Source organism: Salarias fasciatus, chromosome 10 (genome assembly GCF_902148845.1).
Source record: "Salarias fasciatus chromosome 10, fSalaFa1.1, whole genome shotgun sequence".
NCBI lineage: Eukaryota > Metazoa > Chordata > Actinopteri > Blenniiformes > Blenniidae > Salarias > Salarias fasciatus.
This window is the reverse complement of record NC_043754.1, coordinates 27,339,888-27,357,467: the sequence shown is the minus strand read 5'-3', so window position 1 is coordinate 27,357,467 and position 17,580 is coordinate 27,339,888. Positions and strand designations below refer to the sequence as shown.

Sequence of the window (17,580 nt, the reverse complement as noted above, 5' to 3'; positions counted from 1 at the left end):
TGAGGACAGAGAGACCAGCGTGAGGACAAGGAGACCAGCATGAGGACAAGGAGACCAGCGTGAGGACAGAGAGACCAGCGTGAGGACAGAGAGACCAGCGTGAGGACAGAGAGACCAGCGTGAGGACAGAGAGACCAGCGTGAGGACAGAGAGACCAGCGTGAGGACAGAGAGACCAGCGTGAGGACAGAGAGACCAGCGTGAGGACAAGGAGACCAGCATGAGGACAGAGAGACCAGCGTGAGGACAAGGAGACCAGCATGAGGACAAGGAGACCAGCGTGAGGACAAGGAGACCAGCATGAGGACAAGGAGACCAGCGTGAGGACAAGGAGACCAGCGTGAGGACAAGGAGACCAGCATGAGGACAGAGAGATCAGCGTGAGGACAAGGAGACCAGCGTGAGGACAAGGAGACCAGCATGAGGACAGAGAGATCAGCGTGAGGACAAGGAGACCAGCATGAGGACAGAGAGACCAGCGTGAGGACAAGGAGACCAGCATGAGGACAAGGAGACCAGCGTGAGGACAGAGAGACCAGCGTGAGGACAGAGAGACCAGCGTGAGGACAGAGAGACCAGCGTGAGGACAAGGAGACCAGCATGAGGACAGAGAGACCAGCGTGAGGACAAGGAGACCAGCATGAGGACAGAGAGATCAGCGTGAGGACAAGGAGACCAGCATGAGGACAGAGAGACCAGCGTGAGGACAAGGAGACCAGCATGAGGACAAGGAGACCAGCGTGAGGACAAGGAGACCAGCGTGAGGACAAGGAGACCAGCATGAGGACAGAGAGATCAGCGTGAGGACAAGGAGACCAGCGTGAGGACAAGGAGACCAGCATGAGGACAGAGAGATCAGCGTGAGGACAAGGAGACCAGCATGAGGACAGAGAGACCAGCGTGAGGACAAGGAGACCAGCATGAGGACAAGGAGACCAGCGTGAGGACAGAGAGACCAGCGTGAGGACAGAGAGACCAGCGTGAGGACAAGGAGACCAGCATGAGGACAGAGAGACCAGCGTGAGGACAAGGAGACCAGCATGAGGACAGAGAGACCAGCGTGAGGACAAGGAGACCAGCATGAGGACAAGGAGACCAGCGTGAGGACAGAGAGACCAGCGTGAGGACAGAGAGACCAGCGTGAGGACAGAGAGACCAGCGTGAGGACAAGGAGACCAGCATGAGGACAGAGAGACCAGCGTGAGGACAAGGAGACCAGCATGAGGACAGAGAGACCAGCGTGAGGACAAGGAGACTAGCATGAGGACAAGGAGACCAGCGTGAGGACAGAGAGACCAGCGTGAGGACAGAGAGACCAGCGTGAGGACAGAGAGACCAGCGTGAGGACAGAGAGACCAGCGTGAGGACAAGGAGACCAGCATGAGGACAAGGAGACCAGCGTGAGGACAGAGAGACCAGCGGGAGGACAGAGACCAGTATCAGCAGACGATCCCTGTCGGTTCAACCCTCAGTCCTCCAGGACCTGCAGCACCAGGTGTGACTTGGAGTCCTTGTGGCCCTGTGTCCACCACAACCACCTCCAGTCCAAACCAGCCCCCCCTGAGGTCTTATGGGTTCTGATAGTGCAGCGAGTCTGTCCCCGGGACGGAGCCTCTGAGCAGCAGGCTGTGGCGGGATTCGCACCGACACCCAGCCAGACGGAGAAGCTCCCTTCGACCATGAGGAACCTCAGAGTCCTGGAGGAACCGAGGCCTTCTGGTCCCCCAGAGGGTCCCAGCTGGACTCACAGCTGCAGAGACGCTAAGGCAGCAGGACCAGACGGGGTGCCGGGCCGAGCCCTGAAGGCGTGTGCAGACCAGCTGGCAGGCGTGTTCACGGACATTTTCAACCAGTCCCTACAACAGGCTGTCGTCCCCACATGTCTTCAGTCCACCACCGTAGTGCCCGTGCCGAAGAAACAGGCAGTGAAATGTCTGGGTGACTACCGTCCTGTTGCCCTGACTCCAGTATTAATGCAGTGCTTGGACAGGCTGGTACATCAGGGACACCACTCCTGCTGATCTGGACAGACACCAGGCTGCTTACAGAGCAAACAGATCAACAGAAGACGCCGTCTCCACAGCACTGCACACGGCTCTGACCCACCTGGAGGCTCCCAGCACCTACGTCAGAATGCTTTTTATTGACTTTACATCAGCATTCAACACCATCTCCCCCCATAAACTGATGACCAGGCCACCTGGGACTGGACTCCACCCTCTGCTCCTGGATCCACGGCTTCCAGACCGGCACACCTCAGAGTGTCATCCACACTCACACTGAGTACCGGAGCACCTCAGGGCTGCGTCCTCGGCCCGGCCCTCTTCACTCTTTAGACACATGACTGTCCATCCACCCCTCCAACACGACCGAGAAGCTCGCTGATGACACGACCATAGAGGGTTTGATATCTGAGACAGTGAGACCCACTACAGGGAGGAGGTCCAGCGCCCGGCCAGCTGGTGCTCTGGCAGCGACCTGGTGATGAACACTACCAAAACAAAAGAGATCATTGTGGACTTCAGGAGAGCCAGGAAACCCCCCCCCCCCCAACCCTCTCTTCATAAATGGAGAGGAGGTGGAGAGGGTCAGCAACATCAGGTTCTTGGGCCTCCACATCACCAGAGATCTCACATGGTCCGCCAACACCTCCCACCTGGTGAAGAGGCTCAGCAGAGGCTGAGAAAGGCCGGGCTCCCCTCACAGCTTCTCATCAGCTTCTACAGGAGCACGGCTGAGAGCATCCTGTGCTGCTGCAGCACGGTCTGGTTCTGCAGCGGCACCGCTGGAAACAGAAGGGACCTGGCCCGGGTGGTAAAAGCTGCACAGTGGATTGTGGGTGCACAGCTTCCCAGCCTGGACTCTGTCTGTTAGCCTGGCTGAGGAAAAAGGCCAGCAGCATCACCAGAGACCCCACACATCCTGGCCATGGACCGTTTGCCCCTCTCCCATCAGGGAAAAGGTTCCGGACACTAAAAACAAAAACCAGCAGACTGAAGAACAGCTTTTTCCCAAGAGCTGTGGCCGCCATCCATCACACCCCACAGCCATCACCCCACCACTCAGACACCCCCTTCCGACTCATCTGTGCATTAAGAATCCTACTAGACACTGGACCACTTTAGCAGCACTGACCACTTTATTATGTTTGTAGATCATCCTCTGATGCTTCCTTATTTAAATGTATTTTGTGAGAGTACTTTTTATTTATTTTTATTCTGATCTGCACTGCTGCAAATTGTCGGGTTTTTCCAAACAAATTTCGTTGTACAAGGATAATAAAGTCTCTGATCTTACCTTAAAGTCCTCATGAGGCCTGATCTGATGCGGAGGACGAGGACTGAGACCCACACCGGAAGTAATAGTGGAACCAGGAAACATCTGAGACGTCCAACTGAGTCCAAGGACCAGAACCAGAAGAGAGGAACTGGAGTTCCATCAGAAAGACCAACCTGGAGCTTCAGGTTCTGTTGGACCGATTGTCTTGAGAAACTGACTGCATGTCCACATTCTTACAGGGATGGGTCCAGAATTCCACGCCGGACCTGAAGGCAGCTCAGGAGCGTCATGCCGTCAGCAGACAGCCAGGCTGGTAGAGAGGCTCCAAACCGCGGCGCCGCCGGGCCGATCTGAAGCTCCTCAGCTTCAGCTGCACCACCACAGCTCCCTTCAACCAGCTCCGCTAGCACGCTAGCACCCGTTAGCACGCTAGCATCCGTTAGCACGCTAGCACCCGTTAGCACGCTAGCACCCGTTAGCACGCTAGCACCCGTTAGCATGATTTGGCAACTTGTTTGCAGCAGCAAAAAATGTATTACCACCTAAACACAGAAGTACTGAAGTCCAGTAGTGCAGGTCCGGGTGCGGATGATGGTCGTTGATGGACTGATGGACTGAGACGTAGCGGTAGTCATGGTGAGGCTGAGACGCCGTCTGTCCAGACCGAATCCAGGGGGGTTGGCGCTGTGTTCGGACCGGTATCCTGACTGAGCCTCGCCCGGATGTTGACCCTCAGGGCCGGCCCACCCACTGCTGTTGATCGCAGGCGGGGGAGGGGGAGGGGAGCGGGTCGATGTGAAGAAGACTCCACCTCCCGACGGAGGTCAGAGGAGCTGGACCGGACTCGGGTTCAACGGCGCTGCAGAGGTGAAGCTTTCTGCAGATCCACTATGTGATCCGGATCCACAGGGATCCTGATCTGCTCATGATCTGCTCACATGTCTGTCAGAGGCTTCCTGAGACTTCAGGCTCCCTGAATGTAGATATAGGCCCCGCCCACACTCCCTGAATGTAGATGTCGAATCCTGCTGAGGAACCGGTGAGCCAGGATGACCCGCTCCTGTTTACAGCTTCAGACCGCTTCAGACCACTTCAGACCACTTCAGACCACTTCAGACCGCTTCAGACCACTTCAGACCGCTTCAGACCGGACTGCCAGGCCTCACTGCCAGGACAGGACAGCCCTGACCCCAGGCTGGACCAGCTGGACCTTCATACCCTGACCGGCTCGCTCCAGGTGGAGGCTCTGCTGAGAGGACAGCTGGATCAGCAGGACTTCCTCCTCCTCTCCTCCTCTCTTTCAGCTCCTCCTCCTCCTCTCCTCTCCTCCTCTCTTTCAGCTCCTCCTCTCTATCAGCTCCTCCCCCTCTCCTCCTCTCTATCAGCTCCTCCTCCTCTCCTCTCCTCCTCTCTATCAGCTCCTCCCCCTCTCCTCCTCTCTTTCAGCTCCTCCTCCTCTCTTTCAGCTCCTCCTCCTCTCTTTCAGCTCCTCCTCTCTATCAGCTCCTCCTCCTCCTCTCCTCTCCTCCTCTCTATCAGCTCCTCCTCCTCTCCTCTCCTCCTCTCTTTCAGCTCCTCCTCTGCTCTAAACATGAACATTAGCCAAACATCAATACTCCTCTCCTCCATGAGGAGGAGGCAGTGTTCTGCAACCATGAGCCAATCGAGACAGGCTGCTTGTAATTTGACACCAGCCTCATTAGGGGCGTTTTCCACTGCTCCCAGGAGGCCCTTACCTCAGACTGCTCCTCTGCTCGAGTCACCTCCTCCTGCAGGAGGTTCTGCGCCGTCTGGAGACCCCGCCTCTGGACGCCGCCCTCTGCAAGAGACGAAGGACAGCGGTGAGGACAGACGGGGAGGAAGAGGAGCGACCGGGAGGAGGAGGAGGAGGAAGAGGAGGAGAGACCGGGAGGAAGAGGAGGAGGAAGATGAGGAGGAGGAAGAGGAGGGGAGACCAGGAGGAGGAGGAGGAAGAGGAGGGGAGACCGGGAGGAAGAAGAGGAAGAGGAGCGACCGGGAGGAGGAGGAGGAGGAAGAGGAGGGGAGACCAGGAGGAGGAGGAGGAAGAGGAGGAGAGACCGGGAGGAAGAGGAGGAGAGACCGGGAGGAAGAGGAGGAGGAAGAGGAGGAGGAGGAAGAGGAGGGGAGACCGGGAGGAAGAAGAGGAAGAGGAGCGACCGGGAGGAGGAGGAGGAGGAAGAGGAGGAGAGACCGGGAGGAAGAGGAGGAGAGACCGGGAGGAAGAGGAGGAGGAAGAGGAGGAGAGACCGGGAGGAAGAGGAGAAGGAGGAATAGGAGGAGAGACCGGGAGGAGGAGGAGGAGGAAGAGGAGGAGGGACCGGGGGAAGACGAGGGGAGAAGGAGGAGGGGGGGGGGGGGGGGGCGTAATGCGAGGTGACAGCCAGGAACTCGGCCAGAAGCAGCAGCAGCATGTGACCCACATTTCCACAGCTGGCGGGGGGGGGGGGGGGGGGGGCAGGCCGGAGGCGGAACAGCCAGCGGAGGGAGTCAGTGAGGAGTCACAGTTTACCTGGAGGCCAAGCATGAGACGATGAGCGGAGGACACACGTCCAATCACAGCCGGTCGGACCGCCCCCCTCCCCCTCCCCCTCCAGCACACATCCACCCGTCCAGCGCTGATCTGCCGTGACGCTGGGATTCCCCCCCCACCACCACCACCACCACCAAACAGCGCTGACAGCCAGGCGCTAACTGCTGCTGTTTCCCAGGATGCCTCTGCTCAGCCCATCAGTCTGAAGACCAGGTCTCTGGAACCCTGTGGTCCTGAGGGAGACTCAGGTCTGGCCTGATGCGCACGGACCGGCACAGTGGGGCAGTGGTTTGCACTTCAGTCAGCAGGGCTCACCTGGCACCATGACATGGTTTCCAGGGAAACGGACAACACTTCCAAACATGAAGGTAGAAATCAAACTGTCCAGAAACACCCCGAATCATCCAAAATACCCCAAATCACCCCGAATCACCCCCAAACACCCCAAAACAGCCCGAATCACCCCGAAACACCCCCATACAGCCCGAAAAACCCGAAACACCCCGAATCATCCGAAATACCCCAAATCACCCTGAAACACCCCGAAACACCCCGAATCATCCGAAATACCCCAAATCACCCCAAGACACCCCGAAACACCCCGAATCATCCAAAATACCCCAAATCACCCCGAATCACCCCCAAACACCCCAAAACAGCCCGAATCACCCCGAAACACCCCCATACAGCCCGAAAAACCCGAAACACCCCGAATCATCCGAAATACCCCAAATCACCCCGAAACACCCCGAAACACCCCGAATCATCCGAAATACCCCAAATCACCCCAAGACACCCCGAAACACCCCGAATCATCCAAAATACCCCAAATCACCCCGAATCACCCCCAAACACCCCAAAACAGCCCGAATCACCCCGAAACACCCCCATACAGCCCGAAAAACCCGAAACACCCCGAATCATCCGAAATACCCCAAATCACCCCGAAACACCCCGAAACACCCCGAATCATCCGAAATACCCCAAATCACCCCAAGACACCCCGAAACACCCCGAATCATCCAAAATACCCCAAATCATCCCGAATCATCCAAAATAGCCCAAATCACCCCGAATCATCCAAAATAGCCCAAATCACCCCGAATCACCCCCAAACACCCCAAAACAACCCGAATCACCCCGAAACACCCCCATACAGCCCGAAAAACCCGAAACACCCCGAATCATCCGAAATACCCCAAATCACCCCAAATCACCCCGAAACACCCCGAATCATCCGAAATACCCCAAATCACCCCAAAACACCCCGAAACACCCCGAATCATCCAAAATACCCCAAATCACCCCGAAACAGCCCGAAACACCCCGAATCACCCAAAACACCTCGAATCACCCGAAACACCCCAAAACACCCCGAAACACCCCAAAACAGCCCGAAAAAGCCTGAATCACCCGAAACACCCCTAAACACCCCGAAATCACCCCAAAATACCCTGAAACAGCCTGAAACACCCCAAAACAGCCCGAAACACCCCGAATCACCCGAAACACCTCGAATCACCCGAAACACCCCGAAACACCCCAAAACAGCCCGAATCACCCGAAACACCTCAAATCACCCGTAACACCCCGAAACACCCCAAAATATCCTGAAACAGCCTGAAACACCTCAAATCACCCCGAATCACCCCGAAACAGCCTGAAGCACCCCGAATCATCTGAAACAGCCCGAATCATCTGAAACAGCCTGAAACAGCCTGACAGCTGATCCCACCGATCTGACGTGGATCTCGGTTCTTTATAAAGATGGGAACCGAATGGCCTGAAAACAGCTCCTCTGCTCGGGAACAGCCGCTAGGACCCAGGCGCCGCGGTGTGCACGACCTGTGCACGAGGAGAACATTCAAGAACCACAGCTCCTCCAGCTCAGGGGGAGGACCGCCCCATCCACAGAACCCTGAGAACCAACACACTGTCAGAGCCGAGCGCTGGCTGCAGCTGATTGGCCCGGCCTGCTGTGGACAGTCCTGAGTCCCTAAGGACTCCCATGCTGCTGGAGACACCCAGCAGACCGGGCTCCGTAGGAGCAGGACCCTTCGGAACCACAGTGACACAGCCTGTGCTGCCTGGTCCTGAACCTGAAACCTGGTCCTGAACCTGAAGCCTGGTCCTGAACCTGAAGCCTTATCCTGAACCTGAAGCCTGGTCCTGAACCTGAAGTCTTATCCTGATGCCTGGTCCTGAACCTGTAGCCTGGTCCTGAACGTGAAGCCTGGTCCTGAACCTGAAACCTGGTCCTGAACCTGAAGCCTGGTCCTGAACTTGAAACCTGGTCCTCAACCTGAAGCCTGGTCCTGAACCTGAAGCCTTATCCTGAAGCCTGGTCCTGAACCTGAAGCCTGGTCCTGAACTTGAAGCCTGGTCCTGAAGCCTGGTCCTGAACCTGAAGCCTGGTCCTGATCCTAAAGTCAATATGCTGGATCCATTTCTACCGGTCTGTCCCAGACATACCGTCCTCCCTGTCCTGCTCAGTCCAGACTGTCCGTCCCCGCCCTCTGGCTTCGTGGCGCGGCGCTCAGGAACATCAGGGGGAGCGAGGCCGGAGCCCATACTGAAGACCCCTTCACTTCTCCTCATGAGGTCCGGTTCAGGACTGCAGGAGGCCTGACCCCTGTCTGACCTGCTCCTAGAGGTCAGACGCATACAGCGTCCACACCACCAGAACCTTGACGGTGTGAGAACAGTATGGAGGATCCACACCGCCAGGTCCTGTCAGGATGAGGATCTTCCTCCTCAGGGAGGTGCAGCGGCTCTGGTCCACCGTCTGGGAGAGAGAAGCCAGCCAGCTAGCCAGATCTGCTGTTAGCTCATTAGCTTAGCCACTGTCAGAATGCTGGTAGCTCATTAGCTTACCCCCCCCCCCGACAGCTGCAGCCTGCGTCCTGCCAGCAGTGGATCTTCTGTGTTCAGTTCCCATGACCGATCCACCGCTCCGCCAAGTCCTCCCCACCAGGCGCAGACCGCGAGGGGGGGTGGGGGGTCTATCACAGCGTCTCACTCACTGGAGCCTGGATTAGATCTGACAGGAAGTAAGAGGTCTGACCGGGGGTGAGGGGTTCATACAGGAAGTCCTGGTTCATACGGTCCTGGTCCTACAGCATGTGTGTAAAAGTCAAACTTTCCTGAAACGTAAAGTCGTAATGTTTCAGTGTCCCCCGTACCCCCCCCCCCCCCGTCCCTCTGTCTTGCTGGCTTTGTCCTGCCGGCCCCGTCCTGCTGGCTCTGTCCCCCCAGCCCCGTCCCGCCGGCCCCGTCCTGCTGGCTCTGTCCCGCCGGCCCCGTCTGGTGAAACAGTCCTACACGTGTCCCCTCCAGAGACCTGCAGCCTGCGTCGGGATTCAAACGGTTCTGGGGCTAAAAATACGCAGCAGGATGAGCTGCTGTCAACACCGTCCCAGAAACACCAGTAAGCTAGTGTGAAGAGCAGCTAGCAGACAAACCCAGCCTCCTCCACCTGCCCCCCTCCACCTGCCCTCCGTCAGCAGCTCTGGCTCCAGGAAGAGGAAGAGCGTCCACTGATTGACACAGGCTGAGGACTGAAGACGTCCCCCCAGGAATCCAGGAGACATCCAGCCTGACGAGGGATCCCTTCAGCTAGCTGCTAACCGCTAGCTGCTATCTGTTAACCGCTATCCACTAGCTGCTAACCGCTAACCACTAGCTGCTAACCGCTAACTGCTATCCGCTAACCGCTAACCACTAGCTGCTATCCGCTAACCGTTAACCACTAGCTGCTAACTGCTAACCACTAGCTGCTAACCGCTAACCACTAGCTGCTAACCGCTAACCACTAGCTGCTAATCGCTAACCACTAGCTGCTATCTGCTAACCGCTAACCACTAGCTGCTAACCGCTAACCACTAGCTGCTATCTGCTAACCGATAACCACTAGCTGCTATCTGCTAACTGCTAACCACTAGCTGCTAACCGCTAACCGCTAACCACTAGCTGCTAACCGCTAACCACTAGCTGCTATCTGCTAACCGCTAACCACTAGCTGCTATCTGCTAACCGCTAACCACTAGCTGCAGCTCCAGCGCCGCTGTGAGGCTCAGACGGCCGGCGGCGGCTGCAGGAAGCGGTGAAACACGGAGGGATGTTTGGGAAGAGAGTCAGGACGGACAGCTGACCACAGACCGCCGCTCCACCGCTCCACTGCATGGAACAGCACATCGGCCTTCACCCCCCCGTCACGCCAAACCAGACTCAGATGTTTGGCGGAGGAAGGACGGACCCCCGCCCATCCTGCTCTGCTGGTGGGGGTTGGGGGGGTGGAGCAGGAAGTTGAGCATTCCAGCCTCCGTCAGGCGCTGCTGGAGTCAAACTGCTGCTTCTCTCTGGACGCTGCTGCCGGCAGGAATGTCCTCCAGCCCCCCCCCCCCCCCCCCCCCCCCGACAGCTGCAGCCTGCTTCCTGCCAGCAGGGGATCTGCTGCGTTCGGTTCCCATGACCGAGCCGCCGCTCCGCCCAGACCAGAACCTCCTCCTGGTTCCTGGTTCTTCCACCAGCCAAAGACCAGGGGGGGGGGGGGGTTCCTCCTCTCAGCCCCACACACAGCTCTGAGTGACCAGTCTGAACCTGACCTTTAACCTACAGGCTGACTGGCTCTCTGAAACGCTGCCAGCCTCGGCAGGAGGAAGCATTTGGAGGATGAGCGGCCGAGCTGGGCTGGTCACAGAGGTTCAGGGAGACCAGAAAACTTCCCTCGTGTTCTGGGCGTTTGCTTAAAGGGGGGGGTCAGGTGTTCTTTAGCCCTTTAGGACAAATCTACAGCACTCCAGCTGCAGCTTTCATCCCCCCCCACCCCGGGGACTCCGGGGGCTCTGCTTCTCGCAGCCCCGCCCCCCTGCCCCCCCCCGGGTGGACTCACCGAGCCGGCTCTGCTTGTCGCAGCCCCGCCCCCCCCCCCTGCCCCCCCCGGGTGGACTCACCGAGCCGGCTCTGCTTCTCGCAGCCCCGCCCCCACCCGCCCCCCTGCCCCCCCCGGGTGGACTCACCGAGCCGGCTCTGCTTCTCGCAGCCCTGCCCCCCTGCCCCCGCCCCCACCCGCCCCCCTGCCCCCCCCCCGGGTGGACTCACCGAGCCGGCTCTGCTTGTCGCCGCAGGCCGCCGCCAGGCGGGCCAGCTCCCGGTAGCTGTGGGCCAGCTGCAGCGTGCCGGTGCGGAGGCGGGGCTTGCGGGCCAGGCTCTCCTCCGCCAGGCTCCTGTTGGAGGTCAGCAGGCTCTCCCGGTCCAGCTGGAGCTCCTGGAACTGAACCACAACACACGTCAGCGGCGCCGCCTCCACCAAGACATCCGAAACCCCGCCGGCGAGCCGGGCCGCCGCCCTGCAGACGCCGCACACATCACACGTCCTGCTACACACCGCAGGGCGGGGCAGGGTCCCGGACCGCCGCTCCGCAGGGGGCCGCGGTCCGGCTGGAGGAACCACGCCTGGACCCTGGACCGGTTGCTGAGGCTGTTTCCTGTCGTCCCACCAGCAGAACTAGAGGGGTGCACAAAGTCCCATCTGGAGCCACAGCCACCGAGGGACCAGGTGGGCCAGCAAGTCCTGAACCGGGCCAGGAAGCACTGCGGCCGGTCCAGGTCCTCAGGCTGAGCTGGAGGGGTCAGGGGTCAGGAGGCTCAGCAGGCAGTCCTGCTGCAAGAAGGAGAACCTCCAGCTCCCCGGAGGTCCTGGTCCCAGTCCCAGCTCCAGTCTAGGTTCAGACTGGGACCTGGAACTTCGTCGTTCTTGTCCAAGACCAGACCAGGACCAGACCAGGACCAGGACCAGGACCAGGACCAGGGCCAGGGCCAGGACCAGGACCAGAAGCAGGAGCAGGTAGAGCTTCATCCTCTGACGGTCTGATACTTCAGGAAGGCTTCAGAAAAAGCTGCTGATGCCCTCTGACCTCTGACCTCTGACCCTCAGAACAGCAGTCCAGGGAAACCAGCTCCGGGCGACACCCAAACCCACCAAGAGGCGGTTTCCTCAGGTCTTCAGAGGTCCAGTCTCACCTCCAGCCTGAATCCCGCCTGGAACTCTCTGGACCCTCCAAAGCCGGTCTAAACCACATGGGACCAGGTCTTCATGAGGTCCCATGATCCTCCGTCTTCCACCGTTAAAACCGCGTCGTCTTGATGCCGAGCGAAAACACACTGATGTGAGACGTTCAGTCTCTTCTAATACCACCGGGACCAGAGCAGGACGGAGGCAGGGACACGGTCCACTGGGACACGGTCCACAGGGACACGGTCCACTGGGAGACGGTCCACCGGGACACGGTCCACCGGGACACGGTCCACAGGGACACGGTCCACTGGGACACGGTCCACTGGGACACGGTCCACTGGGACACAGTCCACTGGGACACAGTCCACTGGGACACGGTCCACTGGGAGACGGTCCACTGGGACACAGTCCACAGGGACACGGTCCACTGGGAGACGGTCCACTGGGAGACGGTCCACTGGGACACAGTCCACAGGGACACGGTCCACTGGGACACGGTCCACTGGGAGACGGTCCACTGGGACACAGTCCACAGGGACACGGTCCACTGGGACACAGTCCACAGGGACACGGTCCACTGGGACACAGTCCACAGGGACACGGTCCACTGGGACACAGTCCACAGGGACACGGTCCACTGGGAGACGGTCCACTGGGAGACGGTCCACCGGGACACGGTCCACTGGGACACAGTCCACAGGGACACGGTCCACTGGGACACAGTCCACAGGGACACGGTCCACTGGGACACAGTCCACAGGGACACGGTCCACTGGGAGACGGTCCACTGGGAGACGGTCCACCGGGACACGGTCCACTGGGACACAGTCCACAGGGACACGGTCCACTGGGACACAGTCCACTGGGACACAGTCCACTGGGACACAGTCCACTGGGACACAGTCCACTGGGAGACGGTCCACTGGGACACAGTCCACTGGGACACGGTCCACTGGGACACGGTCCGCAGAGCGCCGGGTGACCACTGTCTTCTGGAGGCTACAGGAAGCCACCCAGCTCCTCCTCTTCAGTAACTTCAGCGCTGCTAGCTAATGAGCTAAGCTAGCTGACTTAGCGCAGGTAAACTAGACAGCTGGTCATTTCCCAACCCTGGTCCTCGGGGACACTATCCTGACTCACAGGGCCGGCTCCTCATCGAGCTCTGCAGAAGCCTGGTCATGTGACTCAGGGGTGTTGGACGAGGGCAACATCCAAAACCTGCAGGACGGTGCTCCCCGAGGAGGGAGACAGTCAGGGTAGAGGAGGACGATGGACCTGGAGCTTCATGTTTGACGTTCTGTTTGAACCGAGTAGCTTAGCTACGAGCGGCTGTCTGGTCATGTGACCAGATCATGTGACCAGATCATGTGACCAGGCGGCGTTTGATCAATCCAGTTGCCTTTCATTGTAATTATAACTGTGCAAATCCTGGAGCTGATGCCGGCTGCGGCGCGACGATTTGCACAGTTTTATAATTATAATGCAGGCGACTGGTTTGATCAAACGCCGCCTGGTCACATGATCTGGTCACATGATCAGGGCTGTGCGCTCGTAGCTAAGCTACTCGGTTCTGTAAGATATCTATGGTCCTCGTTAGCTGTAGACGAACCTCCTCTTCCTGGATCAGGAGCAGCTCTCTGGTCTCCTGTCCTGCAGTGCTGCTCGTCCTGAAGGAAATCTCACGCTGTGTCCAGAAACAACAGCTAGCGCGCTAACGTAGCCGCTGCGTCGCCGTCATCATGTAAGCTCCCGGGTGTGTCCCTCCCACTAAAAGCCGGTAAATTCCCGGGTCGATTGCAGGGTCGAAATGCCGATGAAACCCTGTCCCTCTGCCATGAGGAGCCGGGTGTTAGCGGGTTTGAACGGGTTTCTGGCCGGTGGGAAAGGGGTATTAGCTAACCTGTGGTTAGCCAGCTAGCTTAGCTGTAAACCTGAAGGCTACGTTAGCATGTGCTGCTAGCTGGGTCTGACGTTCAGGGAGCTAAAACTGCTCCACCCATCAGAGGGAGTCGAGGAGGAGAGAACATCCAGAACGGGGTGGGGGGGGGGGGGGGGAGGCAGTCCCCCCCGGTCCGGATCCAGACCCCAGACCCCATCCCTGCTTTAACGCCACTGCTGCGATCATGCAAACTCAGCAGCATTAAACAGCCTGTGTGAGGTTAGCTGAGAGAAAACCACAACAAGGTCCAGAGGTCTGCAGGGCTCCAGGACCAGAGAATCCCACCAGGGACCAGAGAATCCCACTAGGGACCAGTGACCAGGGACCAGAGAATCCCACCAGGGACCGTCTGGGAGCTAGAGACTCAACAACCTCTGAGGAGACAGGGAGGACTGCAGCAGGCCCGGCGGCCGGACCAGGGATCGGCTCCGGGACTCAGAGGAGTCCTGGATTCATCCCGGTGAGAGCTGCAGAATCCCGGGCCTGGTCCAGAGGGTCTTCAGCCTCACTGAGGACGAGTCCAGGCTGTGGATGAGGAGACGGTTCCCTGTGTCCAGCACCGAGGAACAGGAGACGACTGAGTGACAGGAAGACAACTGGAGGACCAGGATCCTCAGTCTCAGCTGGTCCAGGTGGGGTCAGTGGTCAGTTGGTTCAACTGGATGGATTCGGGGCACTGTCCTCCCACAGCTGACAGGCAGGACAGCAGGGGTCACAGCAGGGGTCACAGCAGGGGTCACAGCAGGGGTCACAGGTCGCAGACCCTGGCCTGAGTGTGTACAGTGTGCTGTCAGACTTGAACACACACCGGGCCGTTCATGATGAACCAGAACCGGCTGGGGGAGCCAGAACCGGCTGGGGGAGCCAGAACCGGCTGGAAACACTGGGGCTTCAGGGTCAGCAGCAGGACGGACCCGTCTCCAGTCTGGAGGAATTCCTAGAATGTGCCAGCAGTCGCTGCTCCGCCCCCTCCTCCCTCCATCCCCCTCCTCCTCCGTCCTCCTCCCCCCTCCCCCTCCTCCGTCCTCCTCCCCCCTCCTCCTCCGTCCTCCTCCGTCCTCCTCCCCCTTCCTCCCCCCTCCTCCTCCGTCCTCCTCCGTCCTCCTCCCCCCTCCTCCTCCTCCGTCCTCCTCCCCCTTCCTCCCCCCTCCTCCTCCGTCCTCCTCCCCCCTCCTCCCCCCTCCTCCTCCGTCCTCCTCCGTCCTCCATCCCCCTCCTCCTCCGTCCTCCACCCCCCTCCTCCTCCGTCCTCCACCCCCCTCCTCCTCCGTCCTCCTCCCCCCTCCTCCTCCGTCCTTCCCCGCCACCCCCCAGCAGCCACTGGAGGACAGAGGACAGCCGTCCTGCTCCCAGGACAAGGCCGGCAGAGGGACACACCACACATCTGGACAGACGGAGGCCGGGGGACGCAGCGCTGCACATCTGGACAGACGTGCAGCAGTGGCCCAGTGACGGAGGCTCCGCCCCCTCCACCTCCACCCTCCTGCAGAGCCACAGCTGCAGCGTCCAGACGGGACCAGCAGCCAGATGTTGATGCCAGCATCACACTGCACCACCGCTGCCCCCGCCCCCGCCCCTCATCCTGGATCTGGGACCAAACGCCAGTGTCCAGCAGATGGATGGAGCTCTGACTCCGAGTCACCCGGTTCGACTCCCCGTAGTGCTGGACAGAATGTCGATACCAATATATATATTGTGTATATTTTTATTCAGTAACAGTGATCTGAGTTTTAAACACATTTTGGATATAGTGCATTACAGTCAGCGTTTCACAGTCACTAACTGCTGTCCACGGCGCCGCCGATTCAAGCCGAGCAGAAAGCGCCGTGAGAGAGTGATCAGTGCTCTGCAGCCACAGCGGGCCGTCCTCGGCTCAGGCTACAAGCTAGCTCCCCCGCGGTGAGTTTGAGCTCCAAAATGAGAACTGGTGACGTAAACGCCACTGAACAAGCTTCACAAGCTAATCTGTGGCCACGAAATAATAAATTGTGCGCACGAAATATTAATTAGTGGCCACGAATTAGGAATATCAGTCACTGAACAGTCCAGTAAAGTCAGCAGCATGTTGACAGATGAGGACTTTCGGTCTCAATAACTCTTTAACAAAACGTCAGTAACACACAGAGGAGCCTCCATCCCGCCGCTGTGAGCTGGACGACAGGCTGCAAGCTCATTTTTATTAAAAGTATCTGTCAAACAGCAGAAACAGTATTGATTTCTACGAGCAGCCGGTGGTGCTGCGGGGTTCAGCGACCGTCTGCAATTTACAAGACGCTGCAACAGTGAAGACAAATTCCACAAAAAAAATAAAACAGTACAGGGATTCGCTGCAGCGTCACCATACTCTCTACAACCTGGAGTAATCCTGTACTTAAAGCTAAATGTCTCTGAACGTCCGTTTTAGCCAGGCCACTGCTGCTGGAGATGACACAAGGCAGATTCGGCCGATCGGCTCCTCTAACGTCTCCGGGATTTTTCAATATATATAATTCTTGCTTTGCGTGTCGACCGGCGACATTCCCGCACTGGCGCACAGGAAATCACGCATTTTACGTCACAACAAGAAGGGAGGAGGGGGGGCGGGCGGAGGGTTCAGCCTCAGCTCACAGTCTCAGGCAGACCGAGGAAGCCGCATGCTATCAGGGTTTCTGCCAGACCCTTTCAGTCCGGGCGCCGCCCGCGATAAACTGTGCAGCGCCCGGACAACGGAGAGGAGGAAAAAAAAAGAAAAAAAAACCTCTCCGACGGTCGAACACTGGCAGCGTTAGCAGCGTTAGCAGCGTTAGCAGCGTTAGCTGTGTTAGCAGCGTTAGCTGTTAGCAGCGACACCACACGGCCCCCCCCGCCAAACTCTTTTCCTCCAGAAAACACTGTACTTTATGTGTAACATCAAGAAGCAGCTACTGGAGACCAACGGACAACAAATGATTCCCTCTGACGACGCTGGTCTGTCCATCCTCTGACCCGTCGGTTACAGACTAGCAGGAACCTCGTCTCCCGTTTTAATCAGCTGTTTGCGTTTCTGTGGCAAAAAAAAAAGAAAACAATAATGACCTCTTCGGAAGAGTCCATCTTTTTTTCACCAGCTGTCCTTATTCACACAGAAGAAAAACCGTTTCCAGCGGCGATTCGCGCTGTGGAAACGTGAATCACCTGGCAGGTTGGGGGGGGACACCGGGGACAGCTGGGACAGCTGGGACAGCGGGGACAGCGGGGACAGCTGGGACACCGGGGACAGCGGGGACAGCTGGGACACCGGGGACAGCGGGGACAGCGGGGCGTACCTCATGTGGAAGCGCCGGCTTTATTGTTGTAAGAACGCAGAATCCCGCTAGAGGGCGAGCGACGTTACGCACTCCAGCTTTAACCTGAGTAATTCTGAGCACTTTTATTTTTCTTCCTGGTTGAAGCAGCTGAGTTTGAATCCACAACAACAACAGAACTGTGTTCAAGAGTAAAGTTGAAGCTATGTATACTGAAAAAGGTGAAACTTACATTTATTTGACAGTGATTTCATATTTCTTAAATGAAAGGTACACATTTAATTTATTGTAGTTTTTATTTCTAAAATGTGACACTGGAGGAGCTTCCTGGATAGTTTCTAGTTTTACAGGAAGTACATTATGTGCATGATTCCAAACAGTTTTTCTGAGGCTTTTGTATCATTTATATCGATATCGGAATTATATCGTATCGACTGAATTTAAGACCTATGTCCTGATAACATTTTTGGCCATATGGTCCAGCCCAAACTCCCCGGGACAGCAGGGACGTCCAGCTGTCCTCGCTCCATGAC

General features: G+C 58.1%; 1 protein-coding gene across 1 annotated transcript in view; it reads right to left on the bottom strand.

Moving 5' to 3' along the window:
• The window catches only part of vps37d (VPS37D subunit of ESCRT-I), a 30,374-nt gene that overhangs the window by 1,446 nt on the left and 11,348 nt on the right, over positions 1–17,580 (bottom strand). The window contains 2 exon segments of the mRNA XM_030101599.1: positions 5,015–5,097; positions 10,930–11,101. Coding sequence (XP_029957459.1) covers positions 5,015–5,097; positions 10,930–11,101 — 255 coding nt within the window.